General features: G+C 47.3%; 1 protein-coding gene across 3 annotated transcripts in view; it reads right to left on the bottom strand.

Annotated features, from left to right (window-relative positions):
- fhod1 (formin homology 2 domain containing 1) overlaps positions 1-17,970 on the bottom strand; it is a 510,535-nt gene that overhangs the window by 233,593 nt on the left and 258,972 nt on the right. For all 3 annotated transcript variants that reach the window (XM_085991267.1, XM_085991268.1, XM_085991269.1), the window contains exon 5: positions 8,625-8,730. In XM_085991267.1, the coding sequence (XP_085847393.1) occupies positions 8,625-8,730 (106 nt within the window). The remainder of the gene's footprint in view (positions 1-8,624; positions 8,731-17,970) is intronic.

Here is a 17,970-nt window from a genome sequence, read left to right as displayed (position 1 = left end):
GGAGAAGCTGTCGGAAGCGGGGCCTGGTTCCTGTCGACGGTGCTTCAGCTAATCGGGCTGGTGGCAGGTAGTGCACTGATCCTTACTGGGCTGCGGCGGTCGCGAACTCGAGCGGGTGGTTTGCAACGGGGCCGAGCAGAGTTGTCGGGAAGAAGAGAGAGGGTGGAGCACACAGGGCGCGGCCGGTGCTACGAAGCCGGGCTGCGTATAGACCCGCGAAGAGGGAGGCAAGAGTCCCACAGGGTTGTTCCACGACGGGAAAATAATTTTTTTTTTTAAATATTAAACGCGCAAGAAACCGCGAGGAGCTGCAGGTTACAATGGGAACCGCGGAAAGCAGCGCTAACAACAGCGGGGAAGAAGGCAAAGCACGGGAGGCGCCATTTTGTTAAATCGGGGAAGAAGGCAAAGCGCGGGAGGCGCCATTTTAGATTTGCAAGATGCCGAAGACTGGCTGTATCACTGCTTTTGATAATACAATAGAGGACTGGACCACGTATGTGGAAAGAGTCGAGGTATATTTCGAGGCAAACGAAATAGCGGAGGAGAAAAAGGCATCGATATTGCTAAGCTTAATGGGCGCTAGAACGTACGGCCTATTGCGGGACCTGATTACTCCAGCCAAACCGAAGGCGAAGAGTTTTAACGAAATTGTTGCTGTCCTACAGGAACACCTAAACCCTGCACCGCTGTTGATAGCAGAAAGATTTAAATTCCACAGGAGAACTCAGCATAAAGATGAGAACAATGCTGAGTACCTTACGGAACTACGCAAGCTATCAAAGCACTGCCAGTTCAGAGCAGGACTGGCAGATACCCAACGGGACAAATTTGTTTGTGGACTCCTGAGTGAAGGAACCCAGAAGAGGTTACTCTCAGAGAAAGAGCTGACGCTAGATAAGGCTTTCAGCGTGGCAGTATCGTATGAAGCAGCAGCCAGGGGAGCTGCAGAAATTCAACAAAAACCACAGGAATACGGCACCCACGAAATGACACGGGGATTTGCAAAATGTTATCGCTGCGGCAGAACTAACCATGACCAGAAGGACTGCTGGTCCAAAGACAAAATATGCAGGCAATGCGGGAAGATGAGACACATTGCACGAGTTTGCAGGTCTGGGAAGAAGACCAGCGACAACAAAAAGGCTACTAAGGAACCGTACAAGAAAGTACAAAAGATGACGGACAGTAGTTCCGAAGACCAGATGAGCGATAGTGAATCCGGGAACAGGAGACTAAGCTGTCTCAAACTTCACAATGTAATCGCAAAAGAGGATCACCAAACCATTTGGGTCACCCTCACGATAGCAGGGTCCCAAGTTAAAATGGAATTGGAATCAGGATCAGCGCTAACCGTCATGAATCGACCAGACTACGAGCGGCTATTTTCACACATACCCTTGAGAGAGACATCCATCGTCTTGACGACGTATACGGGGCAAAAAGTATACCCCAGAGGAAAAATAAGGGTGCCTGTCGAATACAACGGCAAGAAAATACGGAAATTGTATCTCTACATACTGCCAAATGGTGGACCACTATTATTGGGACGGGAATGGATCAGGAAGATAAACTTAGATTGGCACTCCATTCATGCAATGACGGTGGACGGTAAAAAAAAATGAAGACGTCACTCCTGGACTGTAAAGTCTGTGAGTTGTTTAGTTAATTAATACACAGACTACCAGAGTAACTTAAAACAGGACTTTACTATTCGAAGGTCAGGGCGAATCTGCCAAATAAATCCTGACACAGCACTTATATACCGGTGTGGTCACCGTCGGTATTACAGTATACAGAAGCCAACAAAGTAGTGCCACACCTAAAATAGTTCTCTTAAAGGTGAACGGTTAGATACAATGGTTTTCTTAAAGGTAGACGGATACATACACTACATGGACGACTGTCAACAATCTTAGCTAATGCCAAAGAGGTATTTCAACAAGAACTGGGCACGCTTAAAGGCGTAACCGCCTCGATAAAAATAGAAGAGAATGCAGTTCCCAAGTTTTTCAAAGCAAGACCGGTACCATATGCAATTCGCCCAGCCGTCGAGGCAGAGCTGGAGAATCTGGAGAAGGCAGGCGTGTTGTCTAAGGTCGACTGGAGCGAGTGGGCGACACCCATCGTTCCTGTCATGAAGAAAACGTTAAGCAATAAGTCCGGGGAGCCAAGGAAGATTCGCATCTGTGGGGATTTCAAGGTGACGGTGAACCCAGTCCTTCACACAGTACAATATCCTCTTCCAAGGATAGAAGACATCTTCGCCTCACTGTCTGGAGGGAAGCGTTTTACAAAAATTGACCTAGCACAAGCATATTTGCAGATGGAGGTTGAAGAGTCCTCTAGGAAGTATTTCACGATAAACACTCACAAAGGTCTTTACCAGTATCATCGATTGGTATTCGGAGTAGCATCGGCTCCGGCGATATGGCAAAGAGCGATGGAACAAGTCCTGCAAGGGATTCCGGGGACTCAGTGTTACTTGGACGACATCCTTGTGACAGGTGAAGATGACAGTGAACACCTTAACAACCTAGAACAGGTGCTCACTAGACTACGGGAACATGGGCTGCGAGCCAACCGCCCCAAGTGCGAATTTTTTAAGAAACAGATATCGTATTGTGGCCACGTGATTGATGAAGAGGGGTTACATAAGTCCCCTGACAAAATTGAAGCGGTAGTTAAGGCTCCAGCGCTTGAAAATGTGTCGCAACTGAGGTCATTCCTCGGATTGGTGAATTACTACCATAAGTTTTTGCCGAATTTGTCGACAATTCTGCACCCACTGAACGTCCTGCTACGAACGGGGGTAGCATGGAAATGGAGCGATGATTGTAAGCGGGCCTTTCAGAAGAGTAAGGACTTAATCACTTCAAGGGAAGTATTGGCTCACTACAACCCAGCACTGCCGATCAGACTGGTGTGCGATGCGTCTCCCTACGGCATTGGGGCGGTACTGTCACATAAATTCCTTGATGGTTTAGAGAGGCCGATAGCTTTTGCGTCACGTTCGTTAACTTCTGCCGAGTGTAACTACGCCCAGATTGACAGAGAGGCCCTCAGCCTAGTGTGGGGGGTGAAGAAGTTCAATCACTACCTGCACGGTCAAAAATTTACTCTACTAACCGATCATCAACCTCTTGTCTCCATTTTCAACCCTCAGAAGGGCGTACCGATAATGACAGCACAACGGCTGCAGAGGTGGTCCCTTTTCCTAGGGGCACACCAATATGACATCGAGTACAAAGGAACTAAACAGCATGGAAATGCTGATGGATTGTCACGCCTACCGTTGCCGACGGTGGAAGAAGAAGACCTTGCAGTGGATCCAATGGAGTTATTCCACTCGACCATAGTCGAATGTCTCCCTGCGACGAATGCAAACATAGAAAAGGAAACACGGAATGACCCGACACTATCACGGGTCTATGATTTAACGGTGAAGGGATGGCCAGCACATGGCGAACCACTGCTGCCAACATTCTCACCGAGAAGAGAACAGCTGTCAGTGTGCAGAGGAACCTTGATGTGTGGATCCAGAGTAGTAATTCCACCTAAGTTGACGGATAGAGTGCTCAATGAGCTTCATGAGGGTCATCTGGGTGGGGTAAAAATGAAGAACTTAGCCAAAGCGTTTGTGTGGTGGCCGGGAATCGATAGAGAAATCGAAGAGATGACCAAGAGCTGTGCAGGATGCCAGAAGGTCCAAAACGCACCACCACAAGCTCCTCTGCATCCATGGGAGTGGCCCTCATCTCCATGGCAAAGGGTGCACATTGATTTTGCTGGTCCCTTCATGGACTCGATGTTTTTAATTGCGGTGGATGCACATTCAAAGTGGCCAGAGGTAATAAAAATGTCCTCAACCACCACGGAAAAAACTATCACAGTTTTACGAACCATATTCGCCAGGAATGGGCTGCCTGAACAGATTTGCTCTGACAATGGACCACAGTTTGTGTCTGAAGAGTTCCAGAGGTTCTTAAAGAACAATGGTGTTAAGCATTACACATCTGCCCCATATCATCCAGCCACTAATGGATTGGCCGAGAGGTTTGTCCAAACATTCAAGAAGGCTATCAAGGCAATATGTAATGAAGATATACCCCTACAACACAAGGTGGACAACTTCTTGTTTGCCTACCGGAATGCGACACATGCGGTTACCAACCAAACACAAGCTGCAGAAGATTTTGCTTCATTCCTCAAATTTGCTGAAAGCCATTCTTGCTATTCTGCCCAAGAAGTTATGCAACTCCATATTCTGCATTCCACCTTTCTACAAAAAAGGCAAGAGTCCACTAAGCAAGCAGACATCCGGGACATGTTTAAGAAAGCTTCCAAAAGAGTTGAAGCAGTGGAAGTGCCTGAGGAATCTGCTAAAGTGCATGATCCTGATGACCCAGCTGACATGGATATTCCTGATGAACCAGTTGACTTGGAATAAGTGTACAGTAAACCACAGTACTTTATACTGTACTGTACAGTTGTTTATAAGTTTTGTTTTACTGTTAAGTAATTAAAGAGTTATAGATTACCCTTAACTGGCAGTACTGTACTTAATCAAGCATCTTCCACCATCCATTTAACACAACATTCTGTAGGTGAGTACCCAATTACTGTATACTGCACATTTCTTGATTTTTTTATTTTTCTTTGTTAAAAATAGCCTCGGTAGATAACCCTCTCCATCATCCGGAAATTTTGATAAACCAGGAACACGCTGGTCCCGTCGGTGCAGGGTAAAAAAGAGTTTCCTGTAGTTTGAAATTGTTGAACTCAATGTTGAGTCCAGAAGGCTGTAAAGTGCCTAATCGAAAGAGGAGGTGCTGTTCCTTGAGCTTACGTTGAGCTACATTGGAACAATGTAATAGGCCGAGGACAGAGAGATCAGAGTGGGAGTCAAGCGGTGAATTAAAGTGACAGGCAACCGGAAGCTCAGGGTCCCCCTTACGGACTGAACAGAGGTGTTCCGCAAAGCGGTCACCCAATCTGCGTTTGGTCTCCCCAATGTAGAGGAGACCACATTGTGAGCAGCGAATACAGTATACTAAATTGCAAGAAGTACAAGTAAATCGCTGATTCACCTGGAAGGGGTGTTTGGGGCCCTGGACAGTGGGAAGGGATGAGGTAAAAGGGCATGTGTTGCATCTCCTGCGCTTGCACGGGAAGGTGCCAGGCAAAGGGGAAGGGCTGTTAGGGGTGATTGAGGAGTGGACCAGGGTGTCGCGGAGAGAATGGTCCCTTCGGAATGCTGAAAGTGGAGGGGAAGATGCGTTTGGTGGTGGGATCACGTTGGAGGTGGAGGAAATGGCGGAGGATGATCCGTTGAATGTGGAGGCTGGTGGGGTGAAAGGTGAGGACAAGGGGAACCCTATCATGGTTCTGGGAGGGAGGGGAAAGGGTGAGAGCAGAAGTGCGGGAAATAGAACGGACACAGTCAAGGGCCGTGTCACGGAGACGGAGAAACTGGGAGAATGGAATAGAGTCTTTACAGGAAGTGGGGTGGGTGGAAGTGTAGTCCAGGTAGCTGTGGGAGTCAGTGGGCTTGTAGTGGATCTTTGTCGAAAGCCGATCGCCAGAAATGGAGACGGAGAAGTTAAGGAAGGGAAGAGAAGAGTCGGAGATGGACCATGTAAAGGTGAGGGAAGGGTGGAAATTGGAAGTAAAGTGAATGAACTTATCTAGTTCAGGGCGAGAGCAGGAAACGGCACCGATGCAGTCATCGATGTACCGGAAAAAGAGGTGAGGGAGGGGACCCGAGTAGGACTGGAACAAAAAATGTTCCCTATATCCCATGAAAAGGCAGGCATAGCTAGGGCCCATGCGGGTTCCCATAGCAACACCTTTAATTTGGAGGAAGTGAGTGGAGTCAGAGGAGAAGTTGTTCAATGTGAGAACAAGTTCAGCCAGGCGGAGGAGGGTGGTGGTGGATGGGGACTGGTTGGGCCTCTGTTTAAGGAAGAAGCGGAGCGCCCTCAGGCCGTCCTGGTGGGGGATGGAGGTGTAGACGTCCATAGTGAAAAGGAGATGGTTGGGGCCAGGAAACTGGAAACTGTTAAAGTGACAGAGGGCGTCGGAAGAGTCGCGAAGGTACGTGGGAAGAGACTGGACAAGGGGAGAAAAAAAGAGTCGAGATAGGAAGAGATAAGTTGAGTGGGGCAAGAACAGGCTGAAACGATGGGTCTACTAGGGCAGTCCTGTTTGTGGATCTTGGGAAGGAGGTAGAAGCGGGCTGTGCGGGGTTGGGGAACTATGAGGTTGGCGGCCATGGAGGGAAGATCTCCAGAGGAGATGAGGTCAGTGACAGTCTTGGAACCAATGGCTTGATGTTTGCTAGTGGGGTCATGGTCCAGGCGGAAGTAGGAGGAGCAGTCGGAGAGTTGGCGTTCAGCTTCCGCACGGTAGAGGTCGGTTCGCCAAACAACAGCAGCACCACCCTTATCAGCAGGTTTAATGATAATGTTAGGGTTGGATCGGAGAGAATGGAGTGCTGCAAGTTCAGAGGGAGGTAGGTTGGAGTGAGAGAGGGGAGCAGAGAAATTGAGACGGCCAATGTCACGTCGGCAGTTAGCAATGAAAAGATCTAGAGAGGGTAAGAGGCCAGAGGGAGGAGTCCAGGTAGAATGAGGATTTTGAAAGCAGAAGTGGTCAGCTGTGCGGGGGGGGAAGACTCCTGGCCAAAGAAGTGGGCACGGAGACGAAGGCGACGGAAAAAGAGCCCAGCATCGTGCCGAGCTTGAAATTAATTGAGATGGGGGCAGAAGGGGATGAAGCTCAGGCCTTTGCTGAGGACTGATCGTTCGGGATCAGAGAGGGATAGTGAAAACACGGCAGGGGGTGAGATTGGAAGAAGGGATGTAGTCAGAGGAAAGTGATGGGGAACAAGGTTCCGGAGGGGCGTTGGTGTCCAAGAGTTGATGAAGCTTGCGATCCTTGACATCAGAAAGGAAGAAAAAACGTTTTTTGTTGAAGCGTCAGATGAGTCGAAGGATGAAATGGAACTGTGGACCCGGACAGCTTTGAGATAGAGCGCATTGGTGCTGCTGAAGAGAGAGGTCGAGAGTGTTCATGTGGCGCCACATGGCGTTGAGCGTGGATCTCAAGATGCGGCGAGAGCAGTAGTTCGAGGAACGATGAATATCCTGGAGATATTTGTAATCCTGGGTGGAACCGAAACACGGAGGGTGGAAGTTTAGTTGGAACCAGAGACAGTTGCTGAGGAAAGAGATGTGGCTGTGAAACTGAGTCTTGGCAGATACCTGATCAAACACGAGAAGGGAAACTGAAAGCAATGACAATTATACATGTATCTGGAGAGAGAGAGAAATGCTGAGCAGGATAGGGGGTTTATTGATGAAAAGGCTTGGGTTTGTTGGGCCCAATGCCTGCTCCTAATCCTAAAACTACACACGAAATTCAGATCGACATAATACTACTATAAGTGTTGGTGTATACCGAGTACAGCAGAGGCCCATAGCTTGTATCCCCTAATACCTGGATATGAACAGCAAACATCAGAGATGTACACAAGCGTAAGTTTTTGTCCATAGTTTTGCCACCTGGCCTCCAAATCCACTCTGAAGGGAAAAACCTAAATCTTGACAGCCACAATGTGAGTAAAATCAGAAAACCAAGAAAGGAAAAGCAAATAGAAAATTCAGCTCCTCTTTGCAAACTATAAGGCTTCAGAATAAAACCCTACTCTTTGGATCAAATGCAGAGTTCCTGCCAGCATAAAGTCCAACTACAATACCTGGACTGGTGAAAAAAAGTGGCTGCCACTACCTCCCGCTGTGTGGTTCTACCCTTAAACAAGCCTTCTCCTCCACCTAGCTTTAAATCAGGAGGGCAAGGTGGGGATTTTGTTTTTAAAATCTGCTCCTGCTCTTCATCGCTCCTCAATTTGAGTACAGCCAAAAAAATAGGCTGAATAAAGATGGGAGCTGTTATTCTCACTAAGCAGGAACAATGAAGGGTTATGCAAGGGAGGTGGGCTGGTAACAGGGTCTTTTTTGCTGCAATTGCTATATTTACCCTTCTGTCGCAGAACATGACCCCACAGGGCAGTTACACCAACATAAGTTGCCTCCAAATGCTCAGATCTACTTCCTGGCTGTAGCTGTGAGCTTAAATCAAGAGCCATGAGGAACTGCTTTGTTGGATTGAATGTGGTGGGCATATTTTGAATTTATTATTTAATATATAGAGAGTAGCGCTGGATATCTTGCTGTTCTGGATCTGAAACATGAATATATACATTATACTCAAATTTTGAATCTTCAATTGCCATTGTAACTAAAGCAAATGGGAGAGGGAGACATTTAAATGTCAAGCGGGGTCAAGCTCAGCTGGACAATCACGATCAGAGACATTGAGCTGGGATCACACATGGTGGAGTTTACAATTCAGTTTACAGAACCGGTTAATGATAACGCTTCACAGCCCTAAACAGGCATGGATAGCAAATATTAGGGAGCACCAAAACATAAATTGAATCCCAATTTATGCTCAATTTTAAATCCCTTTTTTAAAAAAGTGATCTTAGAGCAAAATTATCCTGGAGCAAAAATGTAATGGAGCAGCCCTCTTAGCTGGATAGAGGCACAGCACTAACTAACCTCTCAGGATGTAGTTCTGGTAGTTCTGGTCAGCTTCTGCTCCCACTTTGATTAGACATGTCAATCCTTCAGCATTTACAAACTCAGGTACCAGATCTTTGTCATCCTACAGAAGAAGATACACATTACATCAGCAAGGAGTGACCGACAATATATTTGTAGCAGTCATAGACAATTACTCTCAACGATGAGACAACAGTCTTTAGGATCTGCTTATAGAAATGATACACAAACCCCCACCACAAAAAGAAAAGTGCACAAAGAAAACTGGCATATCATGGGTCTGAGGCAGCACAGTGCAGAGCATCAGTTAGAGCCCCATCGTTCTGTACCATAGAGTGGCTCAATGTGGGCTCAATACTGTTGTTCCACACATGGGGAGCTCAACTTTGCTTTGCTCAATTGCTCAGCAAAGGCCAGGATCTAGAAAGAAAGGAAAGGGACAGGATGGGACTGGGTGGGACAGAAAGAACTTGCATTTATATAGCGCCTTTCACAACCTCAGGACGTCCCAAAACGCTTTACAACCAACAAAGTATTTTTGAAGTGTAGTCACTGTTGTTAGAAATAATGTAAGAAGATAAATTCATCTGGTGAATCATGCCAGGAGCTCATGCAGATGGTCTGGCTGTGCAATAGTACTGCTGGAAGCCTGGGATGAAGGCTCCCAACTATACCGGAACAATTGGGAGAGGAAATAGCAGCAAAAAATAAGTGAAGAAAAACACCAAGTAGTTCAACTGTGCTGTTGGAAGAGATCTACCTAGATCTAAGGAAGACAAGGTGGACAAGATTATTAAATTAGCTTTAAAATTATTTGTAGGATAATTTTTCATAGTAAAAAATACAAGGAAGTTTTCAGGCTTTGATTTTGCAAAAATCAAATCAAAAGCAGGTGCTATTCAGTATCTCCTTTCAGAAAGTGTGCATGTGTATACATCGACTAAGGACAGGGTCAAGCCCAGCCCTGATGCCCTGCACAGTTGAGTAGCCTGCCAACACTCACTATCAAACATGGAGAATTGGCACTTGGGCAAGGTACCCGTGGGCTACTGGCACCCATGGAATCAAAGCTCAGCATCAGTCAGCACCTCAAGGAGATAAAGGGTGGAAACGGGCAAAGAAACAGAATGAAAGTACTTTAATGGGGCAGGGAGAGAGAGGAAGGGAACAACATAGGCAGCTGACTGTTAGTACAGGTTATATATAGGCAGTGAATAGAGCTCCACTTCAAGGCTTCATTTCCATGGGAAATAGAAGCTATGAAGTTTCAGATACCATATTGATCAAAACAGCAGTCAGCGGAGGGATTGAAATTTCAGCTGTGTGGGCTGACATCATGGTTTCAAAAAAGATCAAAGTCACTGGAACCATACAATACAACAACAGGACCCAGGAGACAGGAAGAGAAGCAGGGCAGGGCTTACAAATAAAGCTACAAACTTAACTATTTATTATATCAATAATCATTTGTAACAGTTATATGTATGCAATAAAACACATTTCTGATTTATGAACTTAGGCGCATCTCACTTACTTAGGGAGAAGGAATCAAAATGTACAAACTAAAAGAAAAAAAGAACAATATTCATTTATATAGCATTTTACCCCATTTCTTGGAAATGATTCAAAGTGCTTCACACACAATGAATTACGTTGAAGTGAAGTGACTGATTTATAGGCAAAGGTTACTGCATAAGGTAAGAGCTCACGGAATTGGGGGTAATATATTAGCATGGATAGAGAATTGGCTAACTAACAGAAAGCAGAGAGTTGGAATAAATGGGTCATTTTCCGGTTGGGAAACGGTAACTAGTGGGGTGCCACAGGGATCAGTGCTGGGGCCTCAACTATTTACAATCTACATCAATGACTTTGATGAAGGGACCGAGTGTAATGTAGCCAAGTTTGCGGATGATACAAAGATGGGTGGGAAAGCAAGTTGTGTAGAGGACTCAAATAATCTGCAAAGGGATATAGACAGGCTAAGTGAGTGGGCAAACATTTGGCAGATGGAGTATGATGTGGGAAAGTGCGAGGTTATCCACTTTGGCAGGAAAATAAAAAAGCAAATTATTATTTAAATGGAGAGAGATTACAAATGCTACAGGTCAGAGGGACCTAGGGGTCCTTCTACATGAAACACAAAAAGTTAGCATGCAGGTGCAGCAAGTAATCAAAAAGGCAAATGGAATACTGGCCTTTATTGCAAGGGGGTTGGAGTATAAAAGCTGGGAAGTCCTGCGTACAGTTTTGGTCTCCTTATTTAAGGAAGAATATACTTGCATTGGAGGCAGTTCAGAGGCGATTCACTCGGTTGATTCCTGAGATAAGAGGGTTGACTTATGAGGAAAGGTTGAGCAGGTTGGGCCTATATTCATTGGAATTCAGAAGAATGAGAGGTGATCTTATTTGAAACATATAAGATACTGAGGAGGCTCGACAAGGTAGATGCAGAGAGGGTGTTTCCCCTCGTGGGGAAATCTAGAACTCGGAAGCATAGTTTCAGAATAATGGGTCGCCCTTTTAGAACGGAGATGAGGAGGAATTTCTTCCCTCAGAAGGTCGTAAATCTGTGGAATTCTCTGCCCCAGAGAGCTGTGGAGGCTGGGTCATTAAATACATTTAAGGTGGAGATAGACAGATTTTTGCAAGATAAGGAAGTGAAGGGTTATGGGGAGCGGGCTGCGAAGTGGCTTTGAGCCCAAGATCAGCCATGATCTTATTGAATGGCGGCGCAGGCTCGAGGGGCCAAGTGGCCTATTCCTGCTCCTATTTCTTATGTTCTTAAATGCTGCAGCCATTTTGTACACCCCAAGATTTTCCATACAGCAGTGAGATGAATGGCCAGATAATCAGTCTTTGATGGTATTGGTTGAGGGAGGGATATTGGACAGGAGGATGGGAGAACTTCCTGCTCTTCTTCGAATAGTGCCGCAGAATATTTCATGTCCATCTAAACCGCTGTAACAGGCAGAAGTGGCCCGAGTTTAATGTTCCAATTGTAGCACAGCACCTCGGACAATGCAGTACTCCTAGTGTCAGCCTAGATTATGTACTCAAATAGACTTCACATATGTGCTTCTTGAACACCAATAGCAGTACGATTTATGATGCATGCTTAAAAGTACATTAATATATCATGGGTTTTATGTAGTAAAGGATTTCACAATTAAGAAACTTTAATTGGTGTAAGTTTTGCTAGGTGCATGCATTTAAATTTGTAACACATTTATTTCTTTTACAGCAAATATTTCAGCAAAATGAATCTTGTGTAAAGTGATAACAGTATATTTGAGATAGGCTCTCAATTTTGTGCACACAGAACGCTACCCCTAGGTGGCACTCCAGATGCATCTTTGACAAGACCAGTGAAATTTGATCCCTTCAAAACATCATTTTGCTACGTGGGGACATAACTAAGAATGCAACAAATAGTTTGTTTCTTTTAAATACATTGTGAATTACTGCTCATATATTTAACTCTTTTTTTAAAATAAAGGAGTTTTTGAGCAGGCTCAGTTTCAACTGCAGCGGGTGTTACGTATGCTGAATGCAAACTCATCCAATGCAAGAATGACACCTGCCTCTTAATATATTTAATCAAAACTATGACAAAGATAGTGAGAGGAATTATAACACAGGTGAGCGGGTAGGAGTGGGTGCGGGTGAGGGGTTAAATGGGCAAAAATTCCAAGTGCGCTGGGAAGCCGGCAACAACCCGCCGACTTCCGGGTTTTACTGAGGCGGGAGAAGGGGCGGGCAGCCAATCCTCTCCCACGAGGCAGGTTAGCATTTTAAATATGTTATTGAGGCCCAAAGCCTCAGATTAAACCTGCTTTGCCAGTTTTACAGTGGCCGGCCGTGTTTTCTGGGCGGCAGCTGCAGAGAGGTGAGGACAGCCTCGGGGAGCACTCCTTGTGGGCCAGGAAGAGTAGGAGTGCTTCCTCCCGGCCCCCCAAGCTCCCTCACCATCAAACACCCCCAACCCCCCCACCACCCGGGATCGGACCCTCGTTGGGATCGGCCCACCCCTGGGGTTGGGGGTCGGGCCCCCCTTGGGATCGGACCCCTCCCCGGGATCGGGGATCAGACCCCCTTTGGGATCAGACTTCCCCCGGGGTCCGGGATTGGACTTACCTGGTCTTGCGGCCTCCTCGGGAGTGCCACCCGCCCGACTGGAAGCCAAGCCTGTCAATCAGTCTGACTTCCAGGCGGGGAACCTGTCAAGGCCAAGAGTCGCACGCATGCGGGGAAAGCCAGACTATTTTGGGTTTGTTGTCCAAAACTCTGCCCCCCCCACCTACGCAAACCGCCCCAGTAATTATCCAGCCCAAAGTGAATGGGCCTATTCTTGTACTTATTGGGCTGGATTTTGTCATTGGGGCGGGTTGGGGTCGTGTCATCTGCTTTTTGTGTTATCCACCCGATTCCAAATTGATGTGGGAGATTGATGCGATTTTCACATAATTGGGCAATTGAGTTCCAGCGTGTGGGAACCCATGGCCCAATTAGTTTTTTCAGTCTGAAACTCGCCTCCGATGACGTCATCATTGCTGCTGCATTTAAGGTCTGCAAGAAGCCTTAGCCTAACATCTGTGGTTGGTAAAATGTTAGAGTCCATTATTAAGGAGACAGTAACGGGACATTTGGATAAACATAATTTAATAGGGCAAACTCAGCATGGTTTCATGAAGGGGAAGTCATGTTTAACAAATTTGCTTGAGTTTTTTGAGGAAGTAACATACAGGGTGGATAAAGGGGAACCAGTGGATGTAGTGTATTTAGACTTCCAAAAGGCATTTGACAAGGTGCCACACAAAAGATTATTGCTCAAGATAAAAAATCACGGGATTGGGGGTAATATTCTGGCGTGGGTGGAGGATTGGCTCTCTAACAGAAAGCAGAGAGTTGGGATAAATGGTTCATTCTCAGATTGGCAACCAGTAACTAGTGGTGTTCCGCAGGGGTCAGTGCTGGGTCCCCAACTCTTTACAATCTATATTAACGATTTGGAGGAGGGGACCGAGTGTAACATATCAAAGTTTGCAGATGATACAAAGATGGGACGGAAAGTAGTGAGTGAGGAGGACATAAAAAACCTGCAAAGGGACATAGACAGGCTAAGTAAGTGGGCAGAGATTTGGCAGATGGAATACAATACTGGAAAGTGTGAGGTTATGCACTTTGGCAGGAAAAATCATAGAGCAAGTTATTATCTTAATGGCAAGAAACTGGAAAGTACTGTAGTACAAAGGGATCTGGGGGTGCTGGTGCACGAAACTCAAAAAGTTAGTATGCAGGTGCAGCAAGTGATTAAGAAGGCCAATGGAATGTTGGCTTTTATTGCTAGGGGGTTGGAATATAAAAACAGGGAGGTATTGCTGCAGTTGTACAAGGTATTGGTGAGGCCGCACCTGGAATACTGCATACAGTTTTGGTGTCCATACTTAAGAAAAGACATACTTGCTCTCGAGTCAGTACAAAGAAGGTTCACTCGGTTAATCCCGGGGATGAGGGGGTGGTCATATGAGGAGAGGTTGAGTAGATTGGGACTCTACTCATTGGAGTTCAGAAGAATGAGAGGCGATCTTATTGAAACATATAAGATTGTGAAGGGGCTTGATCGGGTGGATGCGGTGAGGATGTTCCCAATGATGGGTGAAACTAGAACTAGGGGGCATAATCTTAAAATAAGGGGCTGCTCATTCAAAACTGAGATGAGGAGAAACTTCTTCACTCAGAGGGTGGTAGGTTTGTGGAATTTGCTGCCCCAGAAAGCTGTGGAAGCTACATCATTAAATAAATTTAAAACAGAAATAGATAGTTTCCTAGAAGTAAAGGGAATTAAGGGTTACGGGGAGCGGGCAGGAAATTGGACATGAGTCTGGGTTCGGAATGGTCATGGCCCTGTGGGTAGTGGAGCGGGCCCAGGGGCCGTGTAGCCTTGTTCTGCTCCTACTGTGTTCTAATTCTGTTAGATTTCAGGAGATGGATTTATTCCTGTTCCTGGCTGGGGTGGAGATCGCCTTTACAGAAGGTAAGTACTGTAGAAAATATAGGGACAGAGTGATCTCCTGGAAGAATTTCGATCGCCTGGATGGGTCGGAGAGGAATTTCCCAGATTTTTTTCTCCCAAATTGGCCATTGGGTCTTTATCTGGTTTTTCGCCTCTCCCGGGAGATCACATGGGTTCGGGTGGATGCAGAGTGATAGAAGATTTGAGGTTAGGATCAGATCAGCCATGATCTTATTGAATGGTGGAGCAGGCTCGAGGGGCCGATTGGCCTACTCCTGCTCCTATTTCTTATGTTCTTATGTAAGCCTTGCTTCTTCTGCAGACTGGCAACCTTTTGGCCTTTGCAATGAGAGGGACCTGGAGGCAGAATGAGCAGCGGGAGACCTAAGTCTGCTCCCAGGTTTGATGACGTTGCCCTGCAAGCTTTGGTGGAGGGAGCAAGAGCTAGTAAGGAGGTGCTCTTCCCTTCTTCAGGGAGGAAGAAGCTTCCCCAGCAGACAAAGACTGTGTGGGTCCAGGTGGCCCAGGAGGTGAACTTGTTGTCGATGATCCGCAGAACCTAGCTTCAGTGCAGGAAGAGGTTTCATGACCTTCTGCGCACTGGAAAAGTGAGTATGACTTTGCCATCACCCTCAATCTGATCCCCATTGCCTCTCCTCACCAGCACTCAGCTTTAGCAACCTCTTCCTCCACATCCCACTTGACACTGACATCCCTGCACCCTTACCCATTCCCTCTCTCTCTATGGTCACATTCACCTAACTATTCGACTATGCAGCCCTCACACTCCCTATTGCTGTGATGCTATGAAAACAACTTACAAAACACAGGGAGGGCCCTTGGTCTTGCCACCTCACTCCATCTTTGTCTCCTTCTAAGCATCTATGCTATGGATTTCTCTACACTCACTCCTTCATTCTCACTCAAACTCCACTTATCTCCCTCATTGCAGGAAAAGAGAGCTCACAATAAGAGGGAAAGAGCGAGGACAGGAGGAGGGCCACCCTCAGTAGCCCAGCTCACCCCTTGGGAGGAGGCGGTCCTGGAGATCGTGGGACTCGAGGACGATGCGCAAGTGGGGGACGGACAGACGGGTGCATCAGAGAAAGCTGGTGACAGAATAGTTTTTCATCTTCTCATTGACATTGCATGAGTCGCTGATAATGATTCTGAAGCTCTAACAGATGGACTTATGATCATCTGCAAGATGCAATGTGCATGTAACCTTGGCCTCACATCTCTGACTCTTTCCTTTACTCCCCCACAGGACCATCGCAAGCACCCGTCCCCACTATCCAGGAGGAACAGCCTGAGTCTCCAGACTCCTCAGAGGAAGCTGCAACCTCTGGGGACAGCAGTGGAGAGTCCTAGTTGGAGGGCGCAGGACTCTCCCAGCTCGGCTCAGCTGCATGTCGACCCACTGCCTCCGGGTCCATCCAGAAGGACAGCGGTGCTAGAACTCCAGGAAGAGATGCAGGAGTCTCTGGCAAGTTTTGTCTCCAGGGTCGCTGCGAGTGTGGAGCAAATGGAGGAGTCCATCGCGAACATGAGCAGAGCCTTTGTGGAGTCACTGGCGCATGAACGCAGCACCACGGAAAAGATGGCAACCTCCGTGGAAAGGCTGGCTACGGCCATGGAGGCAGTAAGTCGCCAGAGTGAGGAAAACACGGTGAGTGTTCAGAATAGAATGACATCTCTAGAGGAGCGATGGTCAGCTATTGAACAGAGAAACCAGAGCTTCATGGAAGTCCTTCTGAGTAGGACTGCCAGTGCAGATACGGGTCCCCATGGCCCCCCTGATGTGCAGCAAGGTCTCTCAAGCCACTTGAAAGCGCTGAGGGAGACCTGACCCATGAGAGGGAAGTTGGTGGCAGACATCAAGGAACTGGGGGCTCCTCTCCAAGCGCTCACACTTCCATGCCACTGCAGAGCCCTTGGTTAGAGCCCCACCAGAGTCCCCACCCAACTGAGATCAGCGTCTCAACCCCTGCACAGCCGCAGGAGCAGCAGACTGTTGACGAGCCCTCACAGGTTCGCAACCCCAGAGGACGCCCGCCAAAGGTGTCGAGACAGGAGCAGCAAGAAAGTGAGTAAGGGGCCTCCGCATCTGCTGAAGCCACAGGGGAAGCACCATGTAGGAGCACGCGTAAGAGAAAGATACTGCACAAATAGTCACAAGGGTAGTCACTTGGGTGAAATGTTGTGTTTATTTTTTAAATGCCATCAGATGGTTATTGTAAATAAAAATTTTGATGGCAACTGTTGCAGTTGTGGCGTGTGTCATTTCGCAAATGGGACTTCCACATTGAGGGCTTAGGATTACTTGCAATTGTCAGTATGGTGGTCAGAGTGCTAGGAATCCACTGGTTCTTGCCCATTGTCGATGCTCGGGTAAGAAGCTGCGAGGCAAAAGTGCTTGATTGGCTACGCTAAGCAAATCTGGCCAAGATGAGTGCGTTCCTTGCATCCCGGGCAGCATGTGGTTGCGCGCTGGTGCCTTCTGGCCTGTGCAGCTTCAGATGGGTGAGCAGCAGCTTGGCACTCCTGTTGTTGCTGCTGCTGTTGGTGGTGCTGTTTTTCATGGTTCTGCTGCTGCCACGGCTGGTCTTCATCCGAATCGGATGTCCAGGAGGAAAGGAAATAAATGGTTCCCAAGCTTCTGGTATATGCCTCAGTTGAGGAAGCGCTCAGACAAGGTGGCAAGAGGGGTTTCCCAGGAGGTCACACTGGAGATGGGTGTCAGGCTCCAACCTTCCACAGCTATGGGTATGCCTGCTAAAAGTTCCCCCAGACCTGAGACAACAAAGTCCTGCCACCTGCAAATGATGACTGGTCAAATCTCCTATTTAATGGTGGAGCTGCAACTGATAGTCAGCAATCCAATTGTGCTCACGCCAGGTTTCACCGTCGTGTTTAAAAGGAGACATGAATCACGTGGGAAACGTGTTAAAATCAGAAAGGCCTCTCAAAATGGGAGGCAATTTAGTGGTTGTTAAGGGCCTTAAGGGCCTATCCCGCCTCTTGGAGGCAGGACGGAGACGGGATCAGAAACCACGCATTTGGGAAAATTGCTTGGAGGCGGGATGGAGGCGGGGTCGGGCCCGCCCGCCACTTTTTGCAATTTTAACACTCCACACGCCTCCGTTCCTGCCTCCCCGGGCCTGGCAAAATCCAGCCCATTCTCTCTCTTCAAGTCAGCTCGGATCTGGCTCCCTGTCCCCACTGACACCGATACGTTCAGATTATTGGACCAGATCTTGCTGGAGCAGGGCAACTCATGGTGTACGCTGTTAGTTAGGCTTTTCAGGACATGGGGCAAGCTGACAC

Source organism: Somniosus microcephalus, chromosome 6 (genome assembly GCF_052327205.1).
Source record: "Somniosus microcephalus isolate GS21.2 chromosome 6, FLI_Smic_1.0, whole genome shotgun sequence".
In the NCBI taxonomy this organism is placed as follows: domain Eukaryota; kingdom Metazoa; phylum Chordata; class Chondrichthyes; order Squaliformes; family Somniosidae; genus Somniosus; species Somniosus microcephalus.
This window is presented reverse-complemented; position numbering and strand designations above follow the sequence as displayed.